The 15,064-nt window shown below is 37.5% G+C and overlaps 1 protein-coding gene across 1 annotated transcript in view; it reads left to right on the top strand.

The window, feature by feature from the left end:
* CHSY3 (chondroitin sulfate synthase 3) overlaps positions 1-14,660 on the top strand; it is a 281,412-nt gene extending 266,752 nt beyond the window's left edge. The window contains exon 3 of the mRNA XM_075178757.1: positions 10,896-14,660. Coding sequence (XP_075034858.1) covers positions 10,896-12,458 — 1,563 coding nt within the window. The 3' untranslated portion in view covers positions 12,459-14,660. The remainder of the gene's footprint in view (positions 1-10,895) is intronic.
* Positions 14,661-15,064: the final 404 nt, after the last annotated feature.

Raw genomic sequence — 15,064 nt, 5'->3', positions numbered from 1 at the left:
CCTGGAGTGGTAAGCGTTAGCTTACTGCTTCGCAGAGCCATTCTCTCCAATTATGCATATCCATGAGCCAGCTTGCGCAATGGAACTGAAAGCCAAGAAAGAAAAATGCAATTTAATAAAGTTTAAAGATAGTTTAAAATTATTTTAAACTCTTCAGTCTAGGATGCAGACACAGGTACTGGTTATGCAGTACGGAAAGAGTGTTTTCCAAGCTGTGGCATTGAGCCAGGAGTTTCGTCTTCATCTTTGAACAGTCTGTTAAAAAACATGTACTTGCTATTGTTATGGCTCTAAACCTGGAGTAAGGACACTTATGAGACTCAGCCTGAGAAGAGGCCTAATCAGGCCAGCAGATGAGCCCTGGACACCCTAGTCCCGCCCCTCACCTCCCCCCCCCTTAGATGGCGGTGCTGAATGTTCTCTTCTTGTGAGAATGGTGCTGGGCTGTGACATCATGGCCCATAGCTGCACTTCAGCCAGTTACCAACATGGCTGCTTCAGTTACAGTTCTCACTACAATATGGTACAATGTGCAGGGCTGAGACTAACACAACAGAAATTTAGCAAATAAAATTTATTTTGAAATCATGATATTCTTGATTCTATACTCTGTAACATAAATTATACATTTGTTATAATTTTGTAATATTATACTATATACAGTATATTGCTTTCCTATGATCGTCCTCCAGACCTTTGGTAGTACCTTATGGGCTGTATGTGTCACTGTTAGAAAAGCTGTTCATAACAAGATATTGAGGGGCCAAATTATTAAAGGGCATCACTGGTGTTTTCACCAGCAATAGGAATTTTCCTTGTTTCGCCCTACACAGCTCACCAGGCACAGTCATGCAGATATCTACAGACATTGGACCAGTGAAGTGGTTAATTATTATCATTGCCAAACCATTGTTTGTATTTGTATGCTGATTTTTTTAAAACTTTTGTTTATTTGATGTTATACCTTTATAAAACTGCTTCTTTAACCTATTCACAATGGAGGCAGTCATTTTATAAGCTGAATCACCTGTCAATTCACTAGGAGCCAGTGACATTGTTGAGGTACTTTAAACCCAATATTGATGAGGTACTGGTCAAATTTCTGTCCTGCATTTTCAGAAATATCAGTTCAGCCCACAAAATAGCCACCTCTACTGTGTGTAGACAACTTGTGCACTGTAAGTATAACTATAACTGAGTAATGTAAGTGTTATACACTTGTATAGTTCACAAATATCTGCTTTAGTTAAAAATTGTATCTCATAAAGTCCCAGTATTTTGTTCACAATATTTGCATTGATATTGAACGTTCCCATTATATAAGGCAGCCAGCTGGTAGTATAGCATGAACCGTGATCTTATGATCATGCATACTGCCGAGGCCACTGAGAAGAAACTCGGTCCTGCTGTTTTGGTGGCTGCCTGGGACTTCCGCCATAGGCTGCTTCATGTGCAGCCTAGGGCTGGAGTTAAAAGTAATGTACTGATCCGCAAAGGCAACTGTCCCCGCTGCTGTCCCCACTTTTCAAACTCAAGCTCTGATGGAACCATTGATGGATATATGGGGCGTGAGCCATGGACCGCCCTGGGTTGTCGCCCAACCAGCCCCTATTATAGTCTGTCACTTCCAGTCCACCCAAGGCTCCTCCCTCTCTGTGTACATGCTCACTGCTGGGTAGAGTCATTGTACCAAGCATTATTCCCCTTCACAAGCTTTGCCCCACAAACAGGTTTCAGCACTTACAACACTTGTAGGTTGCCTAGGTCATTGGAGGGCAAGTATGCTTTGATAATAAGATTACAAAGAAGTGTATTTTACTGAGGCAATGTTTTCTTATCTTCCAGATATAAAATTGTTTGCTGTGTATATTTTCAATCTTGTTATATTTATAGCTGTATGTGCAGCACATATATTGCCATGCAGTGCAACTTTAAGATCTCATCAAGACACTCAAACTACAGTACAAAATAGGCAACACTAGAACTGTAGCATTTTGGGTCAAATGTTATATTACAAAGCATTGGGAAAAGGACGGCAAGGGGAGAGGAGTAGGGAGGCATGAATAGATGGGAGATTTGTTTGAATATAGAGGTTTATTTTTGTGTAAAATATATAGGAAACAAAATTGCACAGAAATTGCAATTTACAAGCAGTCTTAACGGATTACAAGGTTTTTCCTCTAACTGATCTCTGGCTCATAAGTGCTCATTTGATTTTTCCTTGTGAGTTCCTGGCTGCAGCTAAAGTGTCATCTGCTATGTGCTTTGGTATAAAGTGTGTTTGAAGGGCTCAAGAGACCCGTGCTTCTTACCATTAACATGATAACAATGTTTCATAAAAACCCAAAGCAAAAGATACTAATTAAATACATTTAACATTTCTAAAAAAGAAACAGAATTAATCAGCACTTAAACTGAACAGATGGAAAAATGCAGTGCTATTTCTTTATTTACGAGCTGTAAAAATAACCCCAGCTGCTAAAATGAAAACCCAACAAAAAGTGTGAAATCAACTGAATTTGAATTTGTTCGTACTCTTTGAACATCTGTTCTTTGCTGATTTCATCTTACGTTATTTTCTTATAGACCTTCAACAAATAGATTTAGTCTTCTGTAAGCAAATCTATTTTTGTTTACACTATGTTTAATTATTTCAATGAAAATTCTATCTTTTATACTAGTTCTATATCATACACTACATGGCCAAACCTATGCGGACACCCGAACATCACATCCATAGTGCTGAATATCTCATTCCAGAACCATGACTATAAGAGCTGGTTCCCCTTTGCTGCTATAACAACCGCCACTCTTCTGGGAAGACTTTCCACTACGTTTAGGAATAGGCTGTGTGGATTCACATGCATTCAGCAATAAGAGCATTATTGAGGTCAGACACTGATGTTGGTCACTAAGACTGGGCTCATCTCCTCCCGAAACTTTACACTTGGCAGCTTGCCAATGGTAGTAGAAGTTCTCCTAGCATTACGTGAGAATGAAAAGTGGGTTAAAGAGGGTGATGTAGATGTTACTTCTTATAAAGTTTATATTCCTTATGTGTATGTGTGTTTATTTGCATTTTTCTCTGGTGCACTACAATTCCCAAGATGCCCTGGGTACAAGGGCTTGCTGGCACTAGTGATTCCTCAAGTGCCAGCATGCTGGTGTTTGTAGTACTACATATGCCAGCATGTACAGACACTTAAGGTAGCCTGGTCATGCTGGGGCCTGTAGTGCACATGTGATGCAACATATGCAAAATACCAAACTAACCCTTTTTTTATTATTACCCTACACTACTGCACTAAGGGTTTTGGGAAGAGCCCTAGTGCTAACAGTGCGCTTATGTAATCCTGGGGAGGCGGAAACACTTTGTTTGCAGGCTGGAAACACCTAGGGGATTCAGCCACAGGCTGAGTGGCCAGAGGTTGGATTGGTACTATGTTAAGGGTTATCTGACACTGCAGATTTTCCTGCTATAGTGCCACCAGCACATTCATCCTCAGCATGTATCTTGCATCAGAGGGGAAGTAGGCACAACAGATATACCACCTAAGAGGTCTATCTGCGCTTGCTTCCAACACTACAGTTGTAAGGTGCATAAATACGCCCTCTCTGTACTCTGGCTAGACCAGCCCGACCCGTTCCTCCACCGTTCTACATGGAACACGGAGATATGAATCAGTTTACGTACATATTGAGACTTTTTACTGTGCATGCAGTAAATTTCAGAATTACGTCCAACTCTACATGAGGCCCTTTGAGTGCAGAGGTGGAGGCTTAGCTATACTTAATTTATGTCAAAGTGAAATGTGGGTCTTCTTTTTAAAGATGTTGTAAAGCAAACCATGTCCCATTAAAAAATGTTAATTCGATGAAATGATAATCAATACAAAAGGTGCTAGAATTACAGTTTTCACAGTTGGAGTCCTAGGCCAGCAAGGACACCAACTGTTTAGCTACTTCCTATGGCAATTAATAATGTTATTTGCTAAATTTTGTGCTACATAAAATTACATTGATTTGAAAATAAGCTCCATATGTTGATATACTTTACATAGTTGTAAGATTATTCTTATTCTTAAAGAGTAGAGTTAAGAAATAATTTTTATCATCATTTTTTTAAAAATTTCAATAAGAGGTTCCTGAAGATAAAAACATGGAATTCCATGGCAGGAAATGAAAATATAATTAGTCAATTGTTAAATCATACTTGCCTACACCCCTGGAATGTCCAGGAGGATCCCAAATTTCATCGAGTCTTCCCCAACTCCCGAAAGAGGAGGCATTCTCCCGGGTGATGGTGGAGGCAGGGCTTAATGACACGAATGTGGCGGGCCCTAGTCACATTACCTTCCCTCCAGGATCTCCCGGAGGGGCGGTTTTAAAAGTAGGCAAGTATCTGTTAAGTAATCTTTTAAAACCTTAGGTATCAGCCAAATGTTACATTTCAAAGACCAGCAAGCAGAAGTAGGGATAGACTAATACCAATGGCAGTCCTGCATTATATAAATATATGGTGGATACCCTTGGCTGAATAACATTGTTCTGCATGATTTGCTTAGAGGCGTCACGTCAGTGGATGTGAGCATCATGTGATTGTCTCGTGTCCAATCATGTGACACTCCAACCCATGCACATTCTCTTTTAAAGTCAAAAGACATTGAACAGACCCAGGAATATATATATATATTATATACATATATACTAAATACAAGTTAACCCGTGCACGATATTCATGCATTCTAGTCAAATCAAGCTACTTAAGGTGTTAAAAAGGTTCTTGTCATGCATTTGGGCCTAGCCCAGGCCTCCTCAGGGGAAAAGCGTTACTTCCCAACGCAAGCGCCCTTTTTTAACGTGGTTTTGTCCACATGTCACCACCTCATCATTTTTCTCCATCACCTCATCCTTCATCTTCATCGCCACATCCTTCATCAAGCTACTTAAGGTGTTAAAAACTCACCCCCGGCAACCACTAACCACTCCCAACTGTCACTTCTCCTTCAAGAAATATATAGGTCAGTGTATAACTCTGCCCAGCAGGTGGCGCTGCAGCTTGGGTTTTTTTTCCACACACGCCACTAAGCATTTATATAGTAGATACTAAATATACTAAAATACAAAGCTGAACATTCTGATGTGCTTGTGTTATTGTTATTTGGTGCTAGCTAGAAGAATCATAGTTTGCTTACTCTCCTGGAATATCTGGGAGACTCCCGAATTCCTGGGAGTCCCGGGAGAGCAGAGCAACCTCCTGATTCCCAGCCATTTGATGACTTAAGTGCTGGGGATTAGGTTTATGATGCAATTCACACATCATTGTGGCCCTGCCCCCTGCTGTAATAAGCTGGAACTATGTTCTGGCTCATTACAGCAGATTCGACAAGCTCGCCCCCAATCTTGCCAGGATTGGCAAGTATGAGAGGAATGCTTAAAGTATATGAAAACATCTTAATAGTGATACATTTGGGTGGAAGAAAGCTTGAGTTAATCTCATTGCATCTAATCAATATAATCTCTCTCTCTCTCTCTCTCTATATATATATATATATATATATATATATATATATATGTGTATATATATCTATATATACACAACACACACACACATATATATATATATATATATATATATATATATATATATATAGTGGTCGAAGTGGGCAATTTGAGCTGGCAATATGAAAATTTAGAAGTGAAAGTATGAAAAATGTAAGTGAATGGAGTTTGATGTATACATATAATATAGATCGAAAGAGACAGAAGGACAGACAATCAGAGCAGACAGAGAGAGAAACATATATAGAAACATAGCGCCTGATTCATCAATGAACTTAGGCAAGAATTTGAGTAAGTTTTCTTACTTAGTTTTCTGGACAAAACCATGTTACATTGCAAGGGGTGTAAATTAGTTTATTTTGCACATAAGTTAAAAACTGGCTGTTTTTTCATGTAGCACACAAATATCAACTTTAAATTTCAGTGTACAAATAAGCGATCAAATATGTGTGTGCTACATGAAAAAAACAACCAGTATGTAACTTATGTGCAAAATAATAACTAATTCACACCCCTTGCAGTGCAACATGGTCTGGATGCCTTCGTTCACAAACATATGCATTTTAAAACATGTTGGAACTAAAAATAATACCATATTCCTGTATAGGCAGAACAGGTTAACAGTGATGTTTTATTAATCACGCAGGAAACACAGGAGAGTTAGTTAAACACGGGAGTGTTTGACATTGCAACAAAGCACCAGAGATGATCAGCGATTTTCAAGATCAGAGTAAAAATCGCAGTTTAATCCATCTGGCAACTTTGGGACTAAAATCGCGGGTTATCAATTGGACCTTGATACACTTACCCCCTGGTCGCAAGCAGCTCAGTTACTAGTCCTTATTGTAATCCACCACCTTTTAATACATTTCTAATATTATAGCCTTTTATAAACAAGAACATTACAGTCACAGGTGATATAAACGCTGTGCCATATTCATTCATGGACCTGTACATGCACTCTTTCTCACATACTGTACATCCGTTTTGCCTTGCATTGCAGCAATTTTAATGTCGATTGTTGGGTTAACATTGGAAACATTCATTCATGACATAGTACACTAAGATGTAGTGACACTTTGAGAACACACTTCAAATGCTCTGTTGAGTACAAGGCTATATCTATGCTTTTAACAGATTTTGTTATTCAACAGACATGTACAAATTCTAAAATGTGCTTTTTTGTACAGGAGACTACATGCATGGATCTAAGTGTAGCTGCAGGTGTCTATGTTCAAACTGTGGCTCTATATCTGTCATCTTAAGGTGTGTTTTCTCACTGACAGAGCAGTAAACTATAATTGTAAAAAGAACTTTATAAACTATAGTACTATAAAGTGAATTTTAATTATCTCACATTTACTGCATTTAGCTGCCAAGTACAATGTTTGTGTTTAGAATGAAAAAGCTTCAAGATTATCTGTTGGTGTAAAGTATATTGTAACAGTAATGTTTGTTCAGGCTCACAATATTAATCTTTTGTAAGCAATTTTCAGCCTCTAGCACAGATCCCTTCCTGGGCAAGGAATATAATATATTATGCATTCTTAGCTAGTGGATAAAAGCAAATATATGAAAGGGTTTTACAGGAACTAATAACATGTTTGTTTAGAGTGTATATTGAACCACTCTGCAACAGAATTAAATTGAAACCCCCCAAATGGTCTAAAGTTTCAATATGGCATGAAGCCATTGCCTTTTTTTTTTATGTATATTTACATAATAATTTGAAAAAACAGTTTCAGTCTTTCAGTGCTGTAAATCAACAAAAATTGTATCAAGCTGATTTTTTCAGCTATGTATACTAAAACATCAAAACAAAGTTTAGTCACAAAGATTATTAAATGTGCCAACATTTGAATACATTATTGCTAAGCAGGGACAGAACTACCATGGTAACAGAGTGCCCAGCAGGTATAGAGACCAAAGATGGGGGCACTCCGGCTTCCAAGTCAGTGGCTCCGCAGGCAATTACTTACATACTCTTTCTTTCTGAATCCCCCCCCCCCCCCCTAGTGATCAGGCCATGGCTGCTGTACCCAAAAGGAAGCTGTGACTAAATAACAGTATAGTCTGCTTCCTATTGACTATTTACTATAACTGCAGCCACAGTGGTCTGCAGAAGGAACTTTAAATAACCGGAGGAGGTGAGAATTTTTTGCTATTAGGGGTCCCCTATAAAATGTTTCTCTGGGCTCCACAAATGTCTAGTTATGCTCCTGCTTCTAGAATACTCAGCTAATAGACAATGCTCTCTACAGATGTCATATAAACAAATCTTTTAAAACTAAAACTGTTCCTTAAAATCATGGAAAGATAACAACTATAGTTGTCATTCTGTGTTCTTAAAGGAAAGCAAAACACCTGACCTCTTCCAGTGCTTGGACACCCACTTTGGCCAGGTGTGCCATACTGCTGTCAAGTCCACTGGCAAATCCTGAGAAATACTACATTGATTTTGATGTGGGTTTATTTGGTTAATGGCAATGTCCTAAAAAGTAAAGTGGTATTTTGTAAGTAGCTTGCACAGTAGATCAACTGAACATACAAAATAGTAAAAATAGGGACGCTAAAACATGACTTCATGGGAATTATCTTTAACATATTTTTACCTTATATGTGTGTTTAGTTTATGAGATTATTTTCCTTTAATTAAAAGTTTACATGAATGTGCTATTCTGACATCACGGACTGCATTATTGGGCTATTATATTATAAATCAGCTGCCATTGTTCTGTAATAACACAAACTTGTAAAGAACTTAATGGATATTCTGGCTCAGTACTGAAAGTAAATGGATATATGGCTAACAGAATATAAACTGAGCAGCTGTCCTCTGATCAATCTGGTAGATGTGTTCTCTGTGTACACTGTGCAGGCATTTCATAATCCTGGTAATGGAGATATTTGTGCCCGGCTTTGAACATTCTCTCTCCCAGAATACAGTCTCACCCATGAGAGGAAATGATACATACAGCTCACTAATTCAGAACATCTGTCATTGTAAAGTATACATGCCTAAAAGCCATTACTGTTAGATTAGTACATGTAGCTCAGGGATGCTACATTTTGCAGTGGCACAGTCCTATCTTAGTTGTAGTGTAGACAACAAGTATAACTTATACACGCACTATAATTACGATTGATGCACATATATTCAAATCAATAAAAATATGTAATGGAACAGACATTATGGAAATGCTTAGACAAGCTGAGGGCCACAGAAAAATAAATAAATTCTAAAGCTACATGTCCAATGGCTGCCCCTTGATGGTGTACCTTGTTTTCCCTTATAAGTTACCATAAGTGTCAAGATGGGCTTGGGACAGGTACAAAACACTTGCGCCTCCCTTGGGGGCAGATTATGGTGGGGGCTACGGACCTATCCGCGACCCCAAGTTGATCCACTCTAAAAGCTGTCCAAAGTGACTGCAAGGGCTAATAGTTCTTATTGGTCTGCATGCTCAGCATCAGCTTTTGGGTTCCACAAAGCCATATACCCAGATGATGTGTTCACTAGGGAGGTGTCCAAAAACTAGCAACACCAAAGCCCAAGATTATTACTGACGGCTCTGCATTTTATAGTTATTACGTACTTGACATGCGTGTAATATTTTTTCAGTGTATCTAATAAAATGTTCATTGAATTGACTTTCTACATTTGTTGTCTAGCATTACTGTACTTTCATATAATGAATTTGAAATCAATGTTAATAGAAACATGAAGCTAAAATACATCCTTCCGTCTTTCCCCAAATTTGTGCTGTAGCATAATAAACTAAAATAATTATTTTCTTCACCTAGGGTCATTCCTTTGTAAAATGTCTACTGGGGTGAACATCACAAATTATCCCCACCCACAAAAACTGACAGCCTACCTCTCAGAGTTATAATGTTGAGACAATCAGCTCTCAAATGAAAGACCACATGTGATGGAGGGGATTCTCCAACCTCCTGTGGAAAATGGTAGTGTTGACCCAACAACCTCCTTGCAATCAGTTCCTCTGCATGCTCAGGCTGGATCTTAAATAGTCCAGTACTCCATTTGGAGGTGGGAGGGTGAAGGGTTTTTTTTTGGAGGGGGAATAGGGCTTGGCTACTGCTACTTTATTATGCAACGAACAGTGCATAACCCCTTTAATGTCCAAACATACATTTGTGTGCTCTATAAGACAATAGAAACGCAGTTTTCTTGACAACATTTCCATAAGGATGAAAGAGCTTGTGTTCTATAATTGTTCTGTGCTAGGACATTCTTCTGATTAAATAAGTGTTCTTTTGTGTTCCGGTCACTTATGTAAGTTTTACTACTTTTATTGATGATGCATTGTATTGTTGAGCTGAGCTTGTTTCCTTTTCCTATAATCATACTTATTCCCCACAAAATAAAGCGTTGACTATTCTGTTCTCTTCAGTATTACAGGATAAATACAATCAATTTTTAATGTCCCTAGTAGCTTCTTATAAATGTATGTAATATAATTGTTGCATATGAATTGTTCCTATTCATAACAAGGCTTTGTTTATGACTAAAGAAAAATAAAATCATAAATTTACACCAAATTCTTATTTTTTTCCTTATATAATGTTGCTCTTGCAATATTCTTAATGTCATGTATAATCATTTGGACTTATGTGATAGCAAGTGCACAAATGTGCATTAACCATAGCAGCCAATCAGATTCTGTCATATGACATTCTGTCATTTTGTCTTTGATTAATGTTGTTTATAAAATGAAATGAAATGTCTGGTTGCTATGGACTACAGCTTATTTGTGTACATAGCATTAAGTTATTAAAAATCTGTCTTGTCAATTTCTGATTGCATAGTACTGTACTAGCTTATAACTATGTTTAGTAAATTACATTGACAATCTGGGTTTGAGTCATTAAGGAAAGTAAGGCAATCCTATGTTACAATACAAGGGGTGAAAATAAGTTTATTATTTGCCCATAAGTTAAATACTGGCTGTTTTTTCATCTAGCACACAAATACTTAACAGCTTTATTTTTACACTGAAATGTAAAGTTAATCTAGGACATGTCCTATCCCAACTATAAATCTGTCCCTACATTTTAAATTTACCTCCCCACCCGTTCAACATGGTTTTGCTCAGGTGCAAAGTGTCTCCTTTTTTATGCTTTGCTCTCCTTAATGACTCAGGCCCTTTGTGTCTAACCCTGTACAGTTTTAGACTACTAGCTTGTAGATATATCTTTAATTTTATTTATATACTTTTTAACTTCTTTCTTCTATGAGTTTGAATAATATTTGACATGTTAACTTGTTTAGATATTTCAACATTTACAACTTGTATTTGCTTTCTTTTCAGATGCAGCAACTATTCCATGAAAATTATGAACACAACAGAAAAGGATATATACAAGATCTGCACAACAGCAAAATACATACAGCTATAACACTGCACCCGAATAAAAGACCAGCTTACCAGTACAGGCTGCATAATTATATACTGAGCCGGAAGATTTCTGAATTACGTTTTCACACCATCCAGCTTCACAGAGAAAGTGTTTTGATGAGCAAGCTCAGTAACACAGAGATAAGCAAGCTAGACCAGCAGCTTGGTATGATGCCATCTTTCAATAGATTTCAGCCACGGGAAAGGAATGAAGTAATCGAATGGGAGTTTCTCACCGGAAAACATATTTATTCAATGTCTGCAAATGCTCCTCCATGCCAGAGTCTTAATAACCTTCTCAAGGTGTCTTTGGACGACACTGTGATGCAAGTAATGGAAATGATCAATGAGAACTCCAAATCCAGAGGAAGGTTAATTGATTTTAAAGAAATCCAGTATGGTTACCGCAGGATCCATCCATTGTATGGAGTAGAATATATATTAGATTTGCTGCTTTTGTACAAAAGGCATAAAGGTAGAAAACTGACTGTCCCGGTAAGACGCCATGCATACCTACAGCAATCCTTTAGTAAACCATTTTTCAAAGAAGAAGAAGAACTGGATGTGCAGAGCTTTCTGCAGAGCATTAATAGCGACACTCAGTCTTTTTCATTTTTCTCCAATTCATTGAAAATGTTCTCTGCGCTTCATGTGACCAAGGAAATGAAAGAAAACAGTGACAAGAAAATACATTTCCTTGTTCCCCTTACTGGGAGATACGACATATTCATGAGGTTTATGGAAAACTATGAGAAGATCTGCCTGATTCCAAAGCAGAACGTAAAACTGGTCATCATATTATTCAACCCTGAAACAAGCTCAGACTCCAACAAGCATATGGTACTCATGGCTGAATACCAAAATAAATATCCACAAGCAGATATGTCCATAATGAAAATGTCAGGACAATTTTCTAGAGGTTTGAGTCTTGATAAGGGATCTGCTCAGTTTGACAATGACACTTTACTGCTCTTTTGTGACGTAGACTTGATTTTCACGTCAGACTTTCTACAAAGATGTCGGGATAACACTATTCAGGGACAACAAGTGTATTACCCCATTGTATTTAGTCAATATGATCCAAAAGTAATATATGGTGGAAATCCTCCTGCGGACAGCAACTTTGTGTTCACAAAAAAAACAGGCTTTTGGAGAGACTATGGATTTGGGATTACTTGTATTTATAAAAGTGATCTACTGAAAGCTGGTGGGTTTGATACCTCTATTCAAGGTTGGGGATTAGAAGACGTTGACCTCTTTACTAAAGTTCTATCTTCTGGCCTCAAGGCCTTTCGGAGTCAAGAAACGGGAGTGGTTCACATTTTTCATACTGTCCAATGTGATCCTAATTTAAATCCTAAACAGTATAAAATGTGCTTGGGTTCCAAAGCAAGTACATTTGCATCTGCTGCTCAGTTAGCAGAGATTTGGTTAGAGAAACATTTAGGTGTTGGATATAACCGAACTCACTCCTGACATGTAAACTCATTCTTATGTCAAGGGGAGTTTACCTCATATTCTAATTTTGTCATTGTTCTCTACAAACACTTCTATGTCTTCCAAAGGATATTTGCTGTTCACTCAGACAAACAAAAAAAAAACAACTCTACTGATTACCAGTATTTTAATTTCCTACTGAAAATGAGGTTACTAGTTCCCATTCTTGTGTTTAGAAATGAGCTAAGATTTGCCGATGAGTTACAAGGTCTTAAGGAGCACATTTATTAACGACGGATCATCCAACCCAGAAGTTGATTCTTAATGGGGAGTAGGATGCAATATCATCATTATTGTATTTGTTAATGTGACCCAAATATTTGCTGGCAAAGGAACCACAAAAGTGCATTATGTTTCCCTTTGGGAAGAGACTTGAGTTTTATAATTTATAAAAAGACTTAAGTATATAAATACTACTTTAGTTCTTCTTTAGAATTTTTAAAGTAAAAAAGATAACTATGATTGTATCTTTATTTTTTAAAACTACATTGAAGAGGATCTTTTCATGAACAGCTGGTACTGGCTACCAAAGTCCAAAATGTCTTACTATATGTGTCTATTTACGAATGTTTTGCTCCTAATGTAAACTGACTCTATATTCTCTGGGGAATATAGTTACAGCAAAGTTTAAGTACTGAACATTCTTGAAACCATTTTCTATCATTAGCTGGCAAGAAGGTGAATTAAATGAACATTGTTATTTATAAGAAAGAGCAATGAAATGTATCTTTTTTAAAAAAAATATGCAAAATGTGCTTTTTCTTAGTGACTCAAACCACAAATGTGCACCCATTAATATGCCCTTGTGCTGTGAGAATTAACGTGATAAATTACTGGATATTCAAAGGTGCGGTACTGCTTGAATTGATTGAAACACGATACTTTATATAAAGTTATCATTAATATTCCTTATCATGTATTAGTCACATGTTTAACATATCAATTTCCCCAGTTTATCAATTAGTGCAGTTTTTTATGGGAAATCATTGGAACGGTTTAAGGCTTGTAAAGTGTAATTTACTATATCTCTAGACTGAATGTACAAAAACTGTAATTTTATATTTAGGTGCTTTATATCACTTCCCTCAGGACACAATGCAAATCTTGTCAGCAACTTAATGAATTGTGCATTAAGCCCAAAGTCATTGCTGATGCCATTCAGCTACTTTCCAATGTGTACTGTATAGCACCTGTTCTAATTGGACAATCAATAACTTACACTGTTACATACATTAGCCATTTTAAATTATACATGAATCAGCAGTAATCTCAAGGTTTTGTCCATTAGCCTATAGGACAAGAGAACCACGAAATCCTGTTACACATTTGAAGATTTATGTTGCTGTTTAGGAAGTTTTACACAAAAGGAGGGTTCTGGCTTATAGGTTAGTTTGTTAAGGACTCAAATCTGAGTTAGTGACTATTATGTTCTTTGCAACGTAAAACCAAAAATAAATGGGAAAAAAGTGGATGTGTTTTATGATCCAAATATAGCCTATAAAGGAGCCACTATCATTAGCAACAAATCAGCCAGAATCCAATAGGATACCATGTACTGCTCAACACTACTCCTCTCCCCCAATCTCCTCTATATATTCAATAGCTCCAGCTGCATCCAGTTAGTCACCAATCAGTGTGCCATATGGTAGCACAGCTGTTGTATACATACAGTAGTTGCAGGGATGGGGAGAAGCTGAGCGGTATTCATAGGTGAAGGTGGGAAAGTAACCAGCAGATCAGTGGCGGAACTACCATTGGTGCATCAGGGCCCAGGGAGGTAATGGGGCCCGCTGCATGGCAAACGCAGAGGATATGCGGCCCGACTCCCTGCCTACCTGAACCGGGGCCCACAGCTCGCTAGTTCTGCCTCTGCAGTGGATGCCACCCGGCCCTTTGCTAATGCCAATGGCAGTAACAGAATTTCTATTTTAATAATTTGGACTATAAAAGTTCTATTTGGTCTTATGCACCTGAGCTTTTTATGGTTCAATATATATGTCAATGTTGATGAATATATTTGTTCTATCACAGTCAAGAGTCTCTTTTGCTTAAGGAGTTTTAAGACAGATCACTCAATATCTTGGTATATTCTGGTATATTTGGGTATCTATTGCTATCACCCTGGCAGGAATACAATGCTCTCTAGTATACTGAAGCATTTGGCAGCTTTTAAAAACAGATTCTAGGAAATGTCTAAAATGTGTATGAGAATAACCAATATAATGTTTAAAAAAACTCATATGTGACCAAAGCTGACAAACAAATATTATTGTATAGGTGACATGTAGATCTGTTACTGTACAAATATGCGTACAGGAATGCCTAGCAGTCGTCCTCTGGCAGGTGGACATTAACATCTGGCTTGTAAAAGTGGATGACAGCGATAGTCAGTCAACTGGAGAGATTGCTGGGTACTCTTGGATTATGGAAACAAATAGCTGCTATTTTAAGACTCTGTGAATTTATTGCATCCGGTTGCAGAAGTAGGTAGTTATTCAAATTATTATAAAACGCTAGAGAGAAATTCAAATTATCATAAAATATGAAGCATAAATTGTTTTCCTTCCCATGCTATCTGAAAATAC

This window comes from Mixophyes fleayi, chromosome 1 (genome assembly GCF_038048845.1).
Source record: "Mixophyes fleayi isolate aMixFle1 chromosome 1, aMixFle1.hap1, whole genome shotgun sequence".
In the NCBI taxonomy this organism is placed as follows: Eukaryota; Metazoa; Chordata; class Amphibia; order Anura; family Limnodynastidae; genus Mixophyes; species Mixophyes fleayi.
The sequence above is the reverse complement of the archived record's forward strand: the minus strand, read 5'-3'. Positions and strand labels throughout refer to the sequence as shown.